The following is a 21,060-nucleotide window of genomic DNA, read 5'->3' as shown; positions in this document are numbered from 1 at the left end:
CTTTCTAGTTTCATATGAGACCATCACTCTACCTTTAAAACTGAGCCCACGCCAACCTTTGAAGATCGATTGTGTTAATGCATTAAAGAAATTAGTGGTGTTAAAACAAATTTGCGTAACACATTATTATCTTGTTAACTTTGACAGCCCTAATTAATACATGTAAAAGAAATGCCCCGTTGATTAAGTTATTTATTGACATAATGGGGAAAGGTTTTTCATGAATGTATCTGAAAAAGTTGCAAAACGTTCATACAACATATCTGTAAAACGTTGACCGACAGCGATTTTAATTTGTTTTCTCCAAAATATCCACTAATGGCAACTAAAGAATGGTTGCATTTGCAATGTTTAAAGGAATACTTGCCACTTGCATGCCTCCACGGTAAACAAAGAATTAACAAACTGATTAAAGTCTTAATGAGTGGAAGTAAATGGGGGGCCGTGTTTAACAACTATTCAAAACACTTCGGACTCATCCGGATTCTTACAGACGAGTAGCTCGCCTGCGCAAGCCTGAGACTGTTTATGTGGAAGTGTTTAAAGTAGTGAGGTTTTTAGTGAAGATGCGTGTGTTTGGGAAGTGAGTATACGACTGGATAAATGAGACTTGGATTATTCTGCATGAGTTGTGTGAGAGGTTGTAAACGGATGTTTTGTTATAGTTTTGCTGTTGTTAAACGTTGACCCCATTTACTTCAATTCATCAAGACTTTTTCTCCTTTTTTTAATTCTGCATGCAAGAAAAACAAAGTTTTCTGCAAGAATTCAAGGTGACACGGGGTGAGTAACTGATATACAAATGGTCATTTTGTGGGTGAAGTATTCCTTTAAACTTCATTTATACTTCTGTGGGACTATGGTAGCTACAGATTTACCACGTGGGAAGCGAAAAAGAACTGTGATTGGTCAGTTTGAGTTGCCTGTTTTCTCTGATGCCAGTAGAGGTTGTTAAGAGTTAAGGCAACATGAAGCAAGTTGGAAAAAAAAGGTGAGTCATCTTCTTCTTTTTAGTAACAAACATCTAGCAAAGACATTTCCAAGGCAAACCATCTGCTCACTAGTATTGTCGCTTTCTATCACAGTGAATGAATCAATGCAAATATGGCAACCGCACAGAATAACCTCCTATTGAGACATGAAACAAGGCGGACCAGCACTACCACTGAAAGAATGTTCACACAGTTACTACTAAAGGACGATATGCTCCAATTAATATACAGTGCAATATTCTAGTGTTGTTGGGGTATAAATAAAACTATAACTCTATACCTATGCCCTCAGGATCTACGACGGGACTGCCTTCATTTCCCTGCATCAATTATAAATCCAGCTTTAAGCTTACAGCACCTGATTAAAGTTAGAGAAAGAGGGCGATCTGGTTTAAATATTGTTTAATATAACCGTGCATTCCAATACCCATACTACCATACTGTTTAGTATGAAAGAAAAAGATTTAGTATGACCCAATACATAGTATGTCAAATGCAGTATGCCAAAAATACCAGTATGTCCTACTGCATCTGGTCGTATTTTGCAGTACGCAAGCCAGCATGCTTTTCTGGCTATTCTGAGCCACAATCCTCTGTGCAGCAGAAAATATAATATAATCTATAAAATAAACAAGAGAGAGAGCGCAGACAGATGATTGCCGCCGACAGCTATTGACAGCCGATGACAGCTCACTGACAGCGAATTAACAGAAGCCACAATGACAGACATTCAAGTGTATGTAGGCTACTAACGTTACATATTTTTGTGACTCGTGTGCATAACTCTAATTTATACCTTAATATAAGGCTGCGTTCCAAATCGCATACTTTTTATTTTTATTTCAAATTTCACGCTACGGAATGTGACGGATATATGAGCAAGAGCGTGAAAGGTCATAAGTTCATAAAAATTACTAAAATGTGTCTAAAACTGATGAGCATTTTCCTTTTTAAGACTAAGACTAAATCTAAAATAGCTGCCAAAATGAACACTGGTGTCTTCTTTGGATTTCTTTCAAAAGGTTTGCACAGAGCAAAAACTGAAATCAATCAACTCCATCCTGCACCTTCTTTGTGGATTCTTGACCTGTGTGAGCCGCTTTGATTTCAACATTCACAACAAACATCACCACATTTAGATCCTGGACCATAAAGGCTGCAGTGTACTGTACTCACAGCTGAAGTTGGAGTAGATACGGTCCACGGCCAGGAGGCTGTTGATGGTAATCTGAAAGATGATGTGGAGCAGCAGGAAGGACATACTGGTGAAGCAGAGGGACTGCAGCAGACGCCCTGTGTGGCCTGGAGGAGGAGAACAGCTACAGTGAATTCACCACCACCGACACCAACACCACTCACTTTAAGGATTTCCACATGTTATTTCTGCCGTTCATGCACTGAAACCCAGAAAAGGTCTCTTTGCTGGTTATTTTTTTCAAGGCACAGAGAACTTTGTCTGACACTAAGGTGAAATTTTAATACTTTTTGAGTTGTGCAACATTAAAAAGTGCCGGGTTTTTCTGAATTCCCAGTGGTGTTAGGGCAGAGCAAGGAGAACAATGATCCATATTCATGTGATCAGCTTGGGAAGTCTGGATCTGTTTTCAATGAATTAGTAAAAAAGAAAAAAGAAAAGGTGAAGGTGACTGGGAGAGCACCCAAGGGGGATTTTCTGTGGATCATAATACATATCCTGGTTAAGAGCTGGCAACACGACTTTACAACAAAGCTTATTTCTGTTGAAAAGTCAAATAAACATTCTGGTGGACCACAAGACTTCTAACTCTCTCTAATTCGTCGTAGAAGGAGCAAAACCAGCTTCTATACCTGATTTGATTCTTTGGTTTCTTGGCTTTGGTGGCGGTTCATGGTTGCAAGAAATGACTTGGCTGTCCAAGACGATAAGAGCAACATATAAGTAGGTGTTGGCTGACAAAGTGTCTTTCTTTAACCCTCTGAGAGCGGCCGACTTTACTGTCTTTCAGGGGCTGCAGCAGGCTCAGTGTTGGAGCTTAGCTTGTCGAGAAGGAGGTTAAATAACGCTCCAAAGTTAAAGCTAAATTTTAGCAAGGAAAAACTGGCATGGCCATTTTCAAAGGGGTCTCTTGACCTCTGACCTCAAGATGTGTGAATGAAAATGAGTTCTATGGGTACCCACGAGTCTCCCCTTTACATACATGCCCACTTTATGATAATCACATGCCGTTTGTTGCAAAAGAAATTAATTTTTTTTGCATGCAGTACAAATGCGTTACTTTCGCCTATACTAAAATGGTGTATTTGAATGTTTCTGCATACTGAGGTTCCTAAACAGTCTTTGAATTACATAACTTGAGTATCACTGTAAAGCTGAGACTCTTGTGGATCCAATGAGCCCAACTGTAGCCATGTGTGATGATGTTAGTCCCCATAGGAGCCATTTCATTGTAGTGAGACCATTTTTTTTAAAACTTGACAGCACTGTATAAAATGACCTGTGGTGACCTCTAGGATGATCACAGCCTCATGAAACTTTACAACCACAAACTAGAGACCTTGGGGCATTCAGAAGATGGATGGCTTTCCTAGGTAGATTGACAATAAGGGGGTTTCTGAGCAGTTCTCAGAACAGAAGTGCTCGCCATCCAGTTGCCTAAAAATGCAATTTTCACAGAAATCTCAAAATTTCAGATGTTTTTGATACAAAATAAAAAAAATTATGGTGTTCCTCAAGGTCTTTGGGTCTTAATGTGGTATTTTGGAGGGACTTTTGAATTTGTTTATCAATTCTTGAGTGGTAAAAAATGGTTAAATTTAGCACCAAATCTGTGTAACAAATGGTATCAACCCAAAAATTGCTGCAACAACTTATGAGACATAATAGAGCATGGGGACGATCATCATGTACTTCTATCATAATGTTCTAAGACCTTATACACTTTCACAATTTATATGAATTGATTAATTCATATTTATTTCTCATTACCTGCCCCCCCCCCTAAAAAAAAGACAAAAACTGGTCAAAGTGGGTCAATGCAGGTAAAGAATACAGCTGTAAGTGGACATTACTGATCCTGGGAGGAAAGGATGAGAGCAGTCTGAGGAGCTGCCACAGCTGTTCAACACATGGCCATTTTATAGTGCACCTACAGGTATTTGGGATAATTTCAGGAGTTGTTATGGTGATAGTTCTCTACAGTAGGATTTCTCGGACCCCCTTGTGTTTGCGAGAATGAAAAATGTTCATCCTCAGGGAAGAACAAGCTTGATGGGACTCTTCTTCGTGACTGTAATGCCCCTTACTGCATCTATTATCAGCCCCTTAAACTGTCCCACACATACGCACGGTTGGCTCCAGTGGTAATTCACGGGGCAACATCTCCATCTCATTAAATTTACTGCATCCTTGCGGGGAACACATAACAGTTTTACTGTAGTGTATTGCACAATATCCTGGCTGAGGTGAAGCACTACTGCTGAGCCTCCAGCCATCGAGGGCTAACCTTATCAAATGTGTGCAACACCAGACCATGGCAGGCAAATTAAATATGGAAGTGAAAACAGTTTGTGCTAATTTCCCATTGTTAACTCCCTGGGTTTTCACAAAGAGGGAAAAGAATGCTTGTAAATACGGAGGTATGAGGACTGTTGGCGAACTTCTGCGTCCAAATGGGTCCGAAGGCTCTGGACAACGCAACCGTTTTGGCTCCGTCACCTTTTTTTTTCCTATTTGTAACACAGCATTTTTGTTGTGTGACGGGCGGCCATCTGTCTTGGTTGCCTGACGCTCATCTTGAATTAGTATTTCGTTTCGTTTCATTATTCATTCTCAAAGCGCCGTCCCAGGAGTGTTTTTTTAAAGGTTTCTAAAACAGAGCGCATTGTTCAGTTTTAACAGTTGCTGCTTTTTCCCTAATCAATCAGAGAACCGTATCCATTTGACAACATTAAGACCTGATTTAACCACATGCTGTTGCCAAATAATAGTGTCAGAGAGGACCAATGAAATGTTTCCATGCAATCATTTGGTCTTTTTGACAAGTCCTTGCCAGCAGTGGTGGAATGTAACCAAGTACATTTACTCAAATACTGTACTTGAGTAGAATTTTGGGTTATTTGCATTTTACTTGACTATTTCCATTTTATACTAATTTATACTTCTACTCCACTACAATTATTTGACAACATTAGTAACTGGTTACTTTTGTAGATTAATACAAAATATAAATCAATAAATAAATGATGATGTATTATTATAGATTAAGCTGCCGGGTAGTAAAATAATTGAAATTAGCTCCACCTTTACCAGCTGCAACATTAGTGATGTTTACACATGAATGCCTCACTAATTATGACCCAGTGATATTATATATATTATATAACATGTATTTTTTAATGGGCCATTCTGCACAATGGATACTTTTACTTTTGGTACTTTAAGTATATTTAAAGTATCTTTATACTGTGGTATTGCTACCTTTACTTAAGTAAAGATCAGAGTACTTCTTCCACCTCTTACTGCCAGACAAAACAAAGTAGAAAACTATGTCAAGTCTTAAAAAAGTATGATAAAGATGGATTAAAAAAACAAAAAAAAGCCGAACTCGGAGATGCGTTAAAGCCAGACACCCTCTTTTAGAAGTCTACTAGCTAAAACATAAACCTGATAAATCATCCATAACATCAAATATTTATACAAATTCATGTAACAGTACTAAAAGACTCCCCAAAGGGAAATTGTCATGTCCGTGCCCATTCAACGAGGCATATAGCACCTACTGTAAAGCCTCTTAAAATGCCTGCTGCCCATATGAGAGCAACTGTTTAGATTTTGTTCACCTCCACTGAGAATTGAATGCCTTCAAGAGGATGTGGAGCCAAATACTGCAATTACGACATTAGAGAGTAAATCACAAACAACAACAACAAGTTGCATAAGATACTGTTGGTCTCCTGGTTAGGATTGGAGGATTGTATACTGACATATCCTTGGGCACGCCGCGCTGCTGTGGCTTTTTCAAGCAAATTACACCTAATGAATTATTCATGTCCAACATTTGGTTTAAATTAACTTTCCAGATTTAACTGCCGCATGTCCTTTAAGATTCAACAGACAAAATGAAACAGACCATCAAAACAAAGCACTGAATTTAGCTCAATCCGTCTCCTAACTCCCTCTGAAACAATTCAGAAATGTAGAGTGTGTCTCTTTTCGGCACGATGAGATGTGTTTTTTTGTAAGTTTGGACTGTCAGTGTGTATACTGGATGGTTTTCATGCATTAATTAAGTGAACGATTTAAATGCCAGGAGGAGGGGGATAACTCACGTTGTAACTCTACAGATACTGATAATCTGCTCAAGATAATCACCACATAGTAATTACTTTAAAACTACTTTTAAACCTAAATGTATACAATCTGAATTGATAATTTAACAGAACAAATAGCCTAAATGTTGGCAATGCTATCACAATCATCCTCAACCATAACCAGCTGTTATTTCAAATTCTATAAACTGGTCCGGCGCCCAAACTAAATCCCCTTTTCCTTCAATAATCTGACAAATATTTACCTAAATGATTATAGCTTCCAATCATTTCATAATCAACCAAAAGTAATCCTGTTATGAGACCCTGCTCACTGAAACTTCCTCATCCTGCGGCTCTCTCAGCCTCCCTGATGACAGACAGGTGAGGCAGACAGATGTTCTGGCAGGTGTTGCACTAGGAGAATAACTAATACGATCTGCGCCTGAGGCAACTTACATGTGTAATATTCACTTCTTTTGTGTTTCTGCTTCTGTACATGATCACTGATACAGTAAACATAACAGTTTCAGATACCAGATGGTTACCAGATACATAAACATACGCTTTTAAAAAGAACACGAGTGGATGAGCTGAAGATTTAGAGCATTTAAGAGGTTGTTCCGTTGTGAGTTTGGTCAGCGTTGCACTAAACCGCAACTATACTGGAAATATAAAACACGTTTACTGGCAAATAAGACACATATAGCCAAGTGAATTTGTTTTTATTATACAGCAGCCTTTTAATAATTAGCATACAGGGGTTGCTTTCTTTCTGCTGGTTTCATTTTGAAACTTGTGCCACCTGTTCTGCCAGGAAACATCTGTTTGGGGGAAACCCCAACTTGCTAAATGCATTCTCTTTTTTTTTTTTTTTTTTTTTTTTTAAAGTTATTTTTTTGGGGGCATTTTCCATTTTTATGACAGGACAGTGGATAGAGTCTTGAAAGGGGGAGAGAGAGAGTGGATGCGGAAAGGGCCACAAGCCGGATTTGAACCCGGGCCGCCGCGGTCAGGACCAAGCCTTAATACATGGACGCCCGCTCTACCAACTGAGCTAACCCAGGCGCCCCATGTATGCATTCTCAACGCGAAAATGCAAACTTTAATTGAATTACTGTGGACCAAAAGGAATAATGACAACCCCAAGAGGTCGGCCGTGAGCAGCCTCTTTTCAGCTGTTCGCTTGAGATAAATGAGTCTCTTATGTTCCTTATTCAAAATGCAACATCTTTGTTATTACATTATATTATATTATAACACAAACTGGTTATGTGGAAATAAGAGAAATAAACCAGTAAACACTGAAACAACAAATTTGGACCAGATATGTAAATAACATCAACAGTAATAGTGCTAAAACAGAACGTTTGTAACTTTAATGTTGACAACACCAGAATCCACAAAGTTACTGGAAGGTGTTAACGCCTGGATAATCGGAGGGTCTGTAACCATAGGAATGAAAACAGAGCAGAGTATAACATTTTGTTCAAATGTCAGAGTACAACAGGGTTTCATCTGCATAGAGAATTACAAGGCGGACGCCTCCATCAAATTTCATTGCATCTCCAGCTCTCGACAAAACTCTGACGGGTGTCTTCATGGATAACACTATTTTTTAACAAGCGTTAAGCATTGCTGTAAGCGACATTACGCTGATGTGGTGGCGCTGTATCCAAATCAGCATAGTGAACTGGGAATGGCGTTGCCATAACTGTCAAAGGAGAAGAAAAGAGCTGTCTGGTTTTGGCTGGACCGCTGTAAAATGGGAGCCAACCCTATAAACGCTAATATATACTGAGCTAGTGATGAAATTACACCATCAGTTATCACGCTTTCAAAAATGAATATGCGTCACAGTGTTTCCGCTGGTGTCTTTGCCACCAAATAAAAAAAAATCATTTAAGAAAACCAAACACTTCATGCTTAATCATGGAAAGCCGACCTGCTGTTCAATGTTTTTTTTATAGTTTTATATCACCAGCTGGCATTTATGAACATGTGTGCCTGAACGCCGTCTTACAACGCCAAGGAAATTAAGTTGTTTATTTATTTTTTATATTTAATCAACTTTTTTTCCCACTTTATTGAATACAAAAGTTCAAACAGACATCTGTAAAACAGGATAAAAGCAAATAATTTAAATCAGGAAGTAAAATAATCAAAATATGTTTTTTAAAAAATTATAAAAGTGTCTTAAATACAGGAGATTAAATATAGGAGGAGATCTACCTATGTGTACATATTATTTTTGCCAGTAGAATGAAATTGTTTTAACAAGATATTTAGTATATCAGTATTTGTGGTCTTATTCTCAGTCTCAAACAGCTTAACCATGTCATATGATATGCTACTTCAATACACTTTATGAACAAATATTACTGGGACCACTACAGAAAATTGCAGATGAAAAGTTAATATCCAGGGAGTCACATTTTTAATAAAATACACTTGATACATGAACTCCTAAAATACATTTGTAAAAAGTGTTTGCTTGAGCCAGTTGAAGGCATGGGACACATGCACGTGTGTGCACATGATAAAAGGTGGAACCACCTCTACCTCATCTGAAGCCAGGAAATACCCTGTACAAGCTTAGTGAATAATATAGAAAAATAATTTGCATAAGTATTCTTGAAACCATTTATCTATGTCTGTCCGCGACCCAGCCCCAGATAAGCAGTGGAAAATCGATGAATGGACACAGTCAGATAAACCAAAAGGTGCCTTTTTGAAGATTTGTTCCAGTACTTTCTTCTCCTTTATACTATCATTCCTGTTGGGGGCCATTATCTTGTGCCATATTTAATATGTTGTTTGTACTCTATACCATGTTAACATGGTTCAAAGATAATAAAATCTACCCAAGCAGTAAAACCTCATGCCGTCCAATGGGAGAATGAATGGGGTATATACTGTAAATTACTTTGAAATCTAAATACACACTGAAATAACTTTAATGTGAAATAAAAAGTCTTAAAACAACATTAAAGATTATTTTTGAGGGTAGAAACATCTTAAAAATGAAAATAAAAATGTTTAAGCAGCCTTAGTTCCACTTGAAGTTTGATTTGTCATGTCTCGTTGGTGTTGAAGTGACTATAGCCCCCTTTACGCCTGGCATTAAAATGTGTCTCGTGTCCAGATTGTATCTAGATTCAACCTGAAAACATTTACACCTGGTATTAATATGTCTCCAGTGTCCACATTGAGATCCGATCGCTCTATCTGAAAAGGCTGAGAGGAAACACTGGTGGCTGCACTACGCACGGGCTTGCAGCTGGGCACTGACGGAGAGGCGGTGTATAATCAGCCTCAAAACGCCATCGTTTAGGGAGCAGGGCCCGCAATGTGGTCAAGCACTATTTGATTGCAATCCGAAAATGAATTTTAATGCCAGGTGTAAAGGTCCAAAATATATTTAAGCAAGACTTCGTTATCTCAATTATGGTTGACACATGTTTGAAGACAGCAGCTATGAGATACATGAACACTGAGCTTTACTAGAAGACTTCTCTCTTTAACTATTGATGAGAGTGTAAGTGGTCCACTTTCTCTGCTCCCTCCTCTCCCTCTCTTCCTCCTTTACATCCTGATTGTTATTTCAGCTGGAGACGAGCAGAGACGGCTCTCGGACTGGATGTTGTTCCCTCCTTCGATATGGGTTTATGTATTATTAAACGCTGCATGTGGTCTCCTACAGAAACCCACATTACGTGTAGTGTTTTGCGGTGAGGGGAGTGCATAAAGGCGCGGCTGAAGTTGGCGACCGCAACGGTCACCTCAGTCTCATAAACCTCAGCCTCAGAGGTCCACTGTGATTTACATTTCTTTTCTTGAACTCAAAATACCAAAGAGCTTAAATACCGTCCTTCACATCGGCCGAATTAACGAATAACACTTGTCAAATGCACGCAGATCATGGTATTACGAAATGAAATCCATCTTAAGGAATCAGTGGAGCCTTAGGAGCAACTTTTATATCCTCTTTCGATAATTAAAGTGGTTAGCCATTATCAAAAACAGCCCTCAACTCAATTTCCTTTTTCTTTTCTCTAAAGGATACTTTACAGGATTTCTTTTCACAACAGCACAGCTTGTGTCAGTTTTTGTATCATCTATATGGGCATTATCTGTACAAATAAGCCAAACCTAAGCCAAAAATGTTAATTTTCATCAAGTGGATCATCTGGCCTTGATGGATCACGTCTTTCTATCGCAGATCTGGCTGGTCGTGGATCATTTTTATTATTACAGATGGACTCATGCCCGCACTAACCGATATTACCTTTCATGGGCTGAGCTATGTGCCAAATCCATCCTCATCTCAAGGAAATTCAAGTCCCCTGGAGAAGGGCTGGTTTACATTACAGAGAACACTATTGCAATTCAAACTGGAGGCTTTTGGGAAACAGTCAAGTTTCTCCAGGCGATGGACAAAGCCAAAGCCACTGAACGTGTGAATTAGCAAAGAGAGTTACACTATAGATCTTCTTACCTTGCATTGTTGTGCTTGAGGGCTCTGCGAAGAGTGGGATAAGCAGGAGATAGATGAGGTAGACGAAGGACAGGGCATTGTACCTGAACAGGCAAGCTGCAGAAACAAAGACACAAATGCAGATTGAACAGCAAATCCACCTTTTGATCATAATAAACAACAATCCATTGAAATACCACTAATTCAATAGTGTCTTTATTGCTTTGTGTGCATTAACGTTTTACAGTAAATAAAGTGCAGAAGCTGGCAGCGGTTAACAAGCTGCCTGATCAGGAGTCGTCATTGAGATTCATTTGCAATTAATTTACAATTAATTTGCAAATAATCACGATAAAATATTTTAATTGATTGACAGCTCTAATTCATTTTTAACTTTTATTATGTTATATTTTCCATGTAATTTTTGTATTTCCTACATTCCCTTAATGGGTTATATTTCATTTAATTTCATTTGTCATTTCTGACTAATGCTGATTTTTGCGTAATTAAAATATAGACACTGAAACAAACACTACGCAATTTCCTCAGTTCTTTAGTGATTATTTGTTTCTTTCATTCATTTTCTTTCTTTTAGAGCTGCAACAATTAGTCAATTAATCAAATACTTAATGAGCAACTATTTTGATAATGGATTCATTGTTTAAGCAAAACATCTCTGGTTCCAGCATCTCAAATGTGAGGATTTGCCACTTTTTCTCTGTTATATTTTATTGTAAACTGAATATCTATGGGGTTTAGACATTTAGATGTGACATTTTCACTGTTTCCTGACATTTTTTAGACCAAACCATTAACCAAAGAAAATAATCAACAGATTAATCTATAATGATTTATGAAAATAATCATTAGTAGCAGCCCAAGCTTGAATTTAATACACATTTTCAGTATTTAGGATGTGTTACTACACATGATGACAGTACACTGAATTATGTAACTCCACACACTCACCCTTTCCCAAACACTCCCCCTACACACACACACACACACACACACACATATACACACCCCTCGGAGACACATGAAGGAAGTCTTTGAGCTCATGATGAAAGTTAAAACGCTTAAGTGCAAACATGACTTCCAAAAACCATTAATTGATGTATTGATCCGTAACGCACCTCATTTCCCAGAGTCAGACTGACCATCTGTCCTCATCGGTGGCTTTTACCAGTTAAACGGCTCACACAACCTGCTGACTGAACATCAATTAACGCGTCCATAATGAACCGCACTGTAGCAAACACTTACCCATTTCACCACTGAATCCTATGCATGAAGCACAGTTTGAGTTTAACAACCTGAGCTGGAAAATCAGTTCAAATACTATTTCAAATGACATTTACAACTCACTAAAAGAAGTATGCACAAAATATGTAATCGGCCCCCTTCCCGCCTTTCTTTGAACATTTTTAGGTCAGGAGGTAGCGAGGGAACGGAGGGAAGTACACTGTAACCTTGTACAAAATGTGGACACACAGTCTGACCTCCCAAATTTCTCTTCGCGGTTAAATCAACAAGCACAAAGTTTACAACCAGGTCGTCTGCATGAGTTACCGTCTTAGTCACAGAGATCGGCCCGTCTGGGCGGCTACTGGTCTTGAACTACTGAAAAATTACTCTTAACTGTTGAAAGTGGTGCTTTTATTTATCTTTGTGCACTCAATGGACCTATTCATTGACATTTGACTTGGCTCTGACTTCTCCCTTGCTGCAGCTCTACAGTAACCTGGTTTTCTCTGTGCTCAGATACAGACCAATGAAAACTAACAAAAGTTAATACATGTTATGGGGGGCTGTCATCTTTGAGAAAACCACCAGCATCTGTAGATTATGTGATTAAGTTTCAAGTGTGCATGCACAGCTGCTTGATATGCCAGACAGTCCAACCACCACTATAACGACATTAAAAGCACTTTTTTTTCCCTTAAACTGGACATACATGCGCTGTACGATTTTAGAGACGTTGCTGTGTAATCCCTACTCCTACTGTATTAGTAGATCGTTTGCGATGTAAAGCCAAAGCTTACGATTTATGTGCTCACACTGTACGGTCTGATCGTCAGCCACGACTTGAGTGCTCACGCTGTACGTGTAAAATAGAAGAAAAAAAAACACAGCCCGTTGGCCCCCGGGGGTTGTTCTGGCTGTTATCAATAAAGGTTGGTTTGAAAGCTCTGAGGCAGGAACAGTTAGTTTGTTAGCAGAGGTCTGTACAGGTCACAATGCTAACAATGCAGAAACGTGCTGCGTTGATCATCTGTGCCATCCTGTCTGCTGAAACGTCTAAAAAAAGAGGCGCCGGCGTATATGGACTCACAGGTGGCGAGGAAGACGTGTACAGTAGGGTTTGTCCCTTTTGCAGAGAGAATCGGAGGTAAGTTAGCTACGTTTTACTATATCTATTATACACTTTTATTTTGATAGCTACACTCAATGCTTACTGTAAAAAGAGTAGAAAAAAAGGCACTGACGTTGGGGAATCAGTTCGTGGCTCTGCTTCAACTGTGTGAGAGCCTGTGGTCGGCCGACCAAAATTTCTGACATGTCAGAAATTCATCCGACTGTCCGGTGGCCGGTCGGGAGGAGTTAATCGGGCCTCAGTCGCCCCTGTACACTGCACGGCAAACAACGCCCGAAAGCTGAAATTTGGTCCGCTGAAATTATCAGCTGAAATTTGGTCTGACTCTAAAATGAGTCATGCGGCTCAGAAATCGTACAGTGTATGTCCAGCTTTATCCGCTGCAAGGGTCCAAGTACAGAGGGTGTTGTATACTGTGAACAGATTGTAAAGCCCCTGAGGTAAGTTTGTGATATTGGGTAGTATACATAATATTGTCTTGTCACTTTATCATTATTTTTCATCATTTTTTGTTTCCTTTTCAAACTTTTTCAACAAGTACGTGAGTTCCAGCCAAAGCCTCAGGGGTGAATGACTCACAATCCTTCATTTTTGTGTCTCCCACTCAGCAACATTACTATCCACACCCACTTTGTTTTATCTTAATGTAGCATTGAATGAGCTCTAAACCTGCCCATGTTAGCAGTCCGGAGCCTCATTATTCATCTGCTCAGAGTTACAAATCTAAAGAAGTCCTTTTTTATCTATGTTTATCTTTTGTATCTCTATCTATAACCTATCTGTATGACTCTGCTCCCACTGCCTGCAGACACTTGACCGCAGTCTTCCTGACCATTTGCCTTCGCTCTATGACTCACCATCTGAGGATTTTTTCGGAGGGAATGAAAATAAACTGCCGTTGTTTTCAGACATCAGATTACTGCGAACTTCCCCATTCACGTCTGAATCAGGCTTTTGTCTCTCCCAGTAAAAGCTATTATTACAGCCACACAAAGCGTACTACACACAAAAGAAACAGGCCAGTATTAAAAATGAAATCAAGGCCAACTGATTTCAGAGTTTGAGCCCGAAAACATAAATGTCATGATAGAAGATAAGGTGGTGCGGTGCCTGGCTGGACCGAGTACTAGGCGATAACAGAGGAATTTAAACCCCTTAAAAGAACATAATTAAGAGCATATCAAGGCTATTACCACCACTGTGAGGAGCTTTACTCAAGTTCAAGTTGATGTCTTCATATGCCTTATTGCAGTCGATTTACTATCCAAAACCAAAAAAATGCTCAGTTTACTATCATAGAAGAGTAAAAAATGTTTCTTTTTATTTGATAGGCTGGAAACTGTGAATTCGTTTTACCATTTTTGCTTGAAAAATTACTTTAAAGTCTAATTAATCTTCAAAATTGTTGCCAATAAATTAGCTGTCACTTGACTAATTGATAAATCAAGTATCAATTGCATCTTTTAGTTCGTTTAATTCAGTTTTAAAGATAAATTGTCTGTTTGTTAGCTAGCTATATACAGACTAGCTGTCTACGAGCTAGCTAACTAACAGGAGTAGGTGCTGGCTCATACTGTGCGTTCCAATATCCATAATACCATACTATTTAGTATGCCAGAAAAAGATTTAATATGTCCCAATACATAGTATGTCAAATGCACCCGGTCACATTTTGCAGTATGCAAGCCAGCATGCTTTTCTGGCTACAATCCTCTGCACAGCAGATATATGAGCAAGATGGTAAAAGTTCAAGGCGCCATGTTATGTTCAAGTAGTATGTCCTGATTGTATGCATACTGCATGCAACAGTACGTACTTTGTAAGGGCAGCTGCAGTATGTAGCCTACTAGAAGTAAAAAGAAAAAGTACGCGATTTGGAACACACCCATAGCCATGTAGTGTTACTAGTTAAACAAAACAAATAGTATTTTTGTTTTTCATTTCATGACCTTTGATTTTAACTAGGGCTGTCAATCTATTAAAATGTTTAATCAGGATTAATTGCAAATTAATCACACATTTTTAATCTGTTCAAAATGTACCTTAAAGGGAGATTTGTCAAGTATCTAATACTCTTATCAACATGGGAGTGGACAAATGCTTGCTTTATGCAAATATATGTTTATTATTGGAAATCAATTAACAACACAAAACAATGACAGATATTGTCCAGAAACCCTCACAGGTACTGCATTTAGCATAAAACATATGCTCAAATCACCCATACTCCTAGGAGTACCCATAGAACCCATTTTCATTCACATATCTTGAGGTCAGAGGTCAAGGGACCCCTTTGAAAATGAACATGATTGTTTTTCCTCGCCGAAATTTAGTGTGAATTTTGGAGCGTTATTTAACCTCCTTCCCGACAAACTACTATGACATGGTTGGTACCGATGAATTCCTTAGGTTTTCTAGTTTCATATGATGCCAGTCTCTTCTAGCTTTAAAACTGAGCCTGCTACAACCTCCAAAAGATCGATTGCGTTAATGCGTTAAAGAAATTATTGGCGTTAAAACGATTTTGTGTTAACGCGTTATCACGTTAACTTTGACAGCCCTAATTTTACGTAACTAGACTAACTACACCAAAACTAAATTCCTACAACATTTTCAGAGGTAACTGTTCTGTTTCTGCTTGATTTACAAACTCTAATGTGGTTTTGATTGAAAGTTTTTTTTCCTATGTAGTAAGACATTAAATTAGTTTGTTATCACGAGAGACAAGTATGATTTCAGTGGATTAAAATCACTATTTTTACACAACCACCTCTCATCTGGAGCATCATGATGGCACCATCTGTATCAAGATTTGTAACGTAACAACACGCCATCTACAGAACAATGTTTGTACACATTTATTTTGTCTTATTAAGTCCAAATAAGAAAGCATTATGATTCCAGAGATGCTTCCAGCATCTTTACATCACCTCCCACCTTTGTTTGCTTCGGTGTTCAGTGCTTTACTCTGCTGCAACCTGCCCGACTCAACACATCTGACCTGCAGCTCCGTCTGTACATTCACAATGCCAAGTTTGATATCAGATCAGACATTTGGGAAAGTGCATGCTCATAATCATGTTCACACTCCAAACTCTGCCAGTAAACACATAAACAGCGGCCTGTTTGATCAGCTAAACTGTGGCTGTGGGCAAACGTGTGTGTGTCTGTGTGTTGGGAAGGTGGTAGAGGAGACTGTGTACACATAGGCCCAGCAGCTCTGTGCTTTTCAATAGAGGTGCTGTCAGATGGCCAACAGGAAACACAGACTATGTAACGTCAGCGGACAAGTCTTTCACTGGGACATGAGAAAAGAGACGATGTGCATATACATACTGTATACTGCACAGAACATATACAGTAAGGGTAATGTGTATGGCGTCAGATAACATCTGCTGTGCTGCAGTGTGTTGCCTCTCTGTTTATTCATCACTGACAGGCCAAAGAATATGTTATTTTTGCCCCAAAAACGCATCAAAGCTGAAAATCTGGACCACAACAAGAAACAGAAAAGAAATGAAACCTAAAATGATCTTCCAGCCACAAGTGTTACAAACAATAAAGAAAAACACAATAGCTGATGGGTTGACAGTTATTGATTTACATCAGATCCATTCAGCTTTAACTGAGATGAGATCTTTGACTGTCAAACAGAAACAATACAGGAAAGTAAGTCGCTGATCAGCTGATGCTGACGGCAGAAATAACTTCTAACGCCGTCCGTTCCTGTGTACCTTTCCTTCTTTCCATTCTACATTTCCTTCATCCTGTCAGTTGCTGTACAGAGCTGCAGTGAATGACAAGTGCTCATTTGCACTTTGAAAAAACATAAAATATTAAAGGTATGTTTACGATAAAAGGGAAAGGCAATTCTTCCCTCCCTCACAACCGCATTATTAATTCATACTGTTAAAACGACTTTCCACGAATTAATGGAGACAATGCATGGGCCTCACAATTGCTTTTGGAAATAAAGGGGCCGTCGGGCTGTCAAGTGATGCATTATGGTGGTACTGAGTGGGTCTTATCTATAGAAAGCATGCTGTTAGCTTTAAAAGTACCTCAGCCCCATAAGTCTTACACAGACACCACAGTGGAACCTCAGTGGCTGTTGGACGCTAATTATTTTTCACTTGTGGCCTACCACAGACTTACAGCTTAAAGCACAAAGTGAACTGCATTTAATAGAGTCTGCGACGTGTGATCACGCCACCACAAACTCTAAATCAGCACTTCAGTGTCGTCTTCTTCTTCAGTGAAACTAGTAATATCTGAGACTTTTCCAGTCTGTTCAAAGCTCCTCAAAGTCACTCCTAAATCCAAATAAGCTGACTGTGAGTCATCTCCTAAATCTGCACAGTAAACGGAGAGAATCAAACAAAACATTCACAAACACAGCAACAATAACTTCATCTGTGTAGAGCCCAAATCTTAACAAAGTTACAAATGCTGTAAACAAACCAAAAACCCAAAAGCACGCTGAATAAAACTCAGAGGGATGTGAAACAACACGAGACTTTTAGCTGTAACACTGTCAATGCGATTTAAATGTTAATTAACAGTATTAACACTACAGCCATGTACTGTATGTCCGGTCAGCAGCTAAACAATCAATAACAAGACTGATTATCATTAATAGGCAATAAGCTAAACTCAGAAACCACACTAGAAACCATAGAAATTAATTTATAACGCTATAAAAAATATACATAACACACTTTAACTGCAATTTTATTTGCTGTTTGAGCCACATGGCAACCTAACAGTAAGGAATTGAATAAACTAAAACAGAAAAAAATGGTTTGTGATTTGATTATTTTAGCATTTCAAACTTTGAAAATAGAAAAAGACTCATTTAATATGTCTGTTTTTTTAATATACATCTAAACTAAACATACAAACTGAGACATAAACCCTGTGCAGACTGAGGTTTGTTTCTGTAGTGACTGGCTGCTCAGTTGTCGGCTGTTTCCTTTAACTAAATCCAATAAAAGGTGACAGCTCGGTGGAGAACAGTGTTGGTACACCACTGCTCTGGTTTGTATTTTATATATGATAGCTGGTGTATTAGTTTTATATATGCAGCTGGGCTCAGTTTTAAAGCACACAGCAGTGATGATGAATGAATGAATGAATGAATGAATGTGACCTCCAGCATCAAGAGGTCAATCATCATTCAAAAAAATCTATTACATTTTCACACAATCATTCATTTGATTTCTGCTCTTAAGATACTCAAATACATGACTTTGTACCTCATATTTTGAATTAATGTCACAGATTTTCATATAAGTGTGGAATTAAACATAAGCTACAGCCTTCCTTAAACATCACATATAAGTATTATGAATGAATAAATGAATGAATGTGACCTCCAGCATCAAGAGGTCAATCACAAATCATCATTCAAAAAAATCTATTACATTTTCAAACAATCATTACTTTGATTTCTGCTCTTAAGATACTCAAATACATGGGTTTGTTACGTCAGATTTTGAATTAATGTCACAGATTTTCATATAAGAGTGGAAATAAACATACAGCCTTCCTTAAACGTTACATTTAAGTAACTGATTTATAGGATCATATCAGATTATTAATTGATCAATCACCCAACCCCACCTGACCGCACACACATAGCAACACTATAGGCCAATTAAGAGGAGTAAAAAAAGTGTGGATTAATGACGAAACATCACTGGTACACCACTGCTCTGGTTTGTATTTTATATATGATAGCTGGTGTATTAAACTCTATTGCTTTTGTTTGGGCTGAGTTTTAGAACACACAGCAGTGATGATGAATGAATGAATGAATGTGACCTCCAGCATCAAGAGGTCAATCACAAATCATCATTCAAAAAATCTAGTACATTTTCACACAATCATTCATTGGATTTCTGCTCTTTAACATACATCCAGCTATAAGAACGATCATATAAACGTTAAAAAAAAAATGTTCATAGTGTGTGAGAAAAGAATCGTTTATATTTTATACCTGTAGTGTAACACTTCTGTTTATATTTATTTATTACATCTACTATACCTGCTTTATTTGCTTTATAACTGTGTGTGTTTTACCTGTTATATGTTTTACCTGCCTCCTTTAGTCTTGTCAAGTATTTGTTTTAAAGCACTGACCAGAAGTGGCAACTGTAAATCTCGTTGTATTTAATACAATGACAATAAAGCTCTCTATTCTATTCTTAAGATACTCAAATACAGGTTTGTACATCAGATTTTGAATTAATGACACAGATTTTCATATAAGTGTGGAAATAAACATAAGCCTTCCTTAAACGTCACATTTAAGTATAAGTAACTGATTTATAGGATGATATCAGATTATTAATTGATCAATCACCCAACCCCACACACAGAACATTATAGGCCAATTAAGATGAGTAAAACAAAGTGTGGATTAATGAGGAAACTCACCAGCTGCAAGACACAGTGGCAGCAGCAACCTGAAGACCAGCCCGCACACCACCTCAGAGGCCATGGCTCCGGGTTGGATCCAGAGGAGAGTAGCCGGTGGATTATTGTCTCTCTAAGGTTTCTGTTGCATCCCAACAAACTCCTGCCTGCTCTCACTCAAATCCCGGCTGACATCAGACTGATGCGCTCCTCCAGACGGCCACATCAGCTCTCCCTGAGGATACCTGGACTCCGGTGGTTACTCCACAATCACCGAGGCTCACCGTGTCACCGGCAAGTAGTGTCACCATGACTGTTTAGTAGCTCAGATGCGTTAAAGTCATGTTGACGCTGCAGGACTCAGGTGCGCAAAACAGCTGCGCGTAAAAATGCCGGAGAGAAAAGGAGCCAACAAGTCCTCAAGTCCAATTAACCTCCTTTTTTTTTTTTTTTGCACACTACAAAACCACATTAATGAGAAACGTTGACAATATAAGAAAGTGTAATAACACTTGTTTACTGTGAAGGACTGACAGGAATACTCAGAATAACCGGATCGTTTACCTCTTCCCTTTTCTGTCCCCTTGGTGGTGAAATTTGACTTTCTGACTTCTGGTGTGTTGGAGTGAATTCGCAACTAGGAGGCTACAGGATGAGGCTGTGATTGGCAGCAGACTGAGCCAATGAGGAGTCTTCGTGTGGTGACCGGTCCAGCCCACTGGGATAATTGGGAGGTGGGATGCGGAGATGGATGCAAATACCACAAGTATTAAAAGATAAAGTGTCTCAGAAATCCAGTTTTTGTTTAATATTCAATAAAATGTTCTCTGTGGAACAAACTGCTTCTCCACATCAGATCTGCTCCCTCTACAGAGTCTTTCAAAGCACAGCTCAAGACCCACCTCTTTTCTTTGGCTTTTGAATGTACTTGAATTGTGATTACTAATTGGCCTTTTTTTAATGCTCATTATAACAGTCTTTTACTCATGGATTTTATCTTGGTCTCAGTCTGTGGATGTGTGAGATGTTGTTGTCTGCTCTGTTGACCTGTTTTTATTCTGCCTATGTCTGTAAAGCACTTTGGTCAGCTCATGTTGTTTTAAATGTGCTATAGAAATAAATTTGACTTGACTTGACTTGACTTCTCATTACTTAATCTGCATCTTTGAGTCTATAAACATTAAAGAAACAGGATCGCATGTTTTTTATAAATGCCATGAGACTTTCCCTGATCATTTCATCCCTCCAGGTCTTCTCTCCAGCTGTCCATTAGTGAGAAACAGCGACGCCTACTGGTTTGAAACCAGTCTGCACAAAGCAGCACAGCCACTTCAATCTAATCCTTGTTACCACAAAACAGGCCTGTCATATTTCTCCTTGCAGGCAGGAAAAAATATTTCTTTTTTTTTTACCAAATATGATTTCAGCTCTTGAAATAATTAAGAGAATTGTAGCAAAAACATCTTCTCTGATTGCATTTAATCCAGTTGTATGTTGAGTAAACAGACGTG

At 38.6% G+C, this 21,060-nt stretch overlaps 1 protein-coding gene and 1 long non-coding RNA gene across 7 annotated transcripts in view; one reads left to right on the top strand and one right to left on the bottom strand.

The window, feature by feature from the left end:
• LOC119498077 (piezo-type mechanosensitive ion channel component 2) overlaps positions 1-20,465 on the bottom strand; it is a 122,188-nt gene extending 101,723 nt beyond the window's left edge. For 2 of the 6 annotated variants that reach the window (XM_037786567.1, XM_037786566.1), the window contains exons 1-3: positions 19,571-20,465; positions 10,777-10,872; positions 2,169-2,294 (exon numbers count right to left, since the gene is read on the bottom strand). In XM_037786567.1, the coding sequence (XP_037642495.1) occupies positions 2,169-2,294; positions 10,777-10,872; positions 19,571-19,634 (286 nt within the window). In that variant the 5' untranslated portion in view covers positions 19,635-20,465. The remainder of the gene's footprint in view (positions 1-2,168; positions 2,295-10,776; positions 10,873-19,570) is intronic. The other 4 variants (XM_037786562.1, XM_037786564.1, XM_037786565.1 and 1 more) reach the window with 2 other exon arrangements.
• LOC119498095 lies at positions 1,388-15,010 on the top strand. The gene is made up of 3 exons (XR_005209047.1): positions 1,388-1,587; positions 3,604-3,605; positions 14,854-15,010. It is a non-coding gene; the product is annotated as an uncharacterized LOC119498095 (long non-coding RNA).
• Positions 20,466-21,060: the final 595 nt, after the last annotated feature.

Source organism: Sebastes umbrosus, chromosome 12 (genome assembly GCF_015220745.1).
Source record: "Sebastes umbrosus isolate fSebUmb1 chromosome 12, fSebUmb1.pri, whole genome shotgun sequence".
In the NCBI taxonomy this organism is placed as follows: domain Eukaryota; kingdom Metazoa; phylum Chordata; class Actinopteri; order Perciformes; family Sebastidae; genus Sebastes; species Sebastes umbrosus.
Note: the sequence above shows the minus strand (reverse complement) of the source record. Positions and strands in the feature narration are given on the sequence as shown.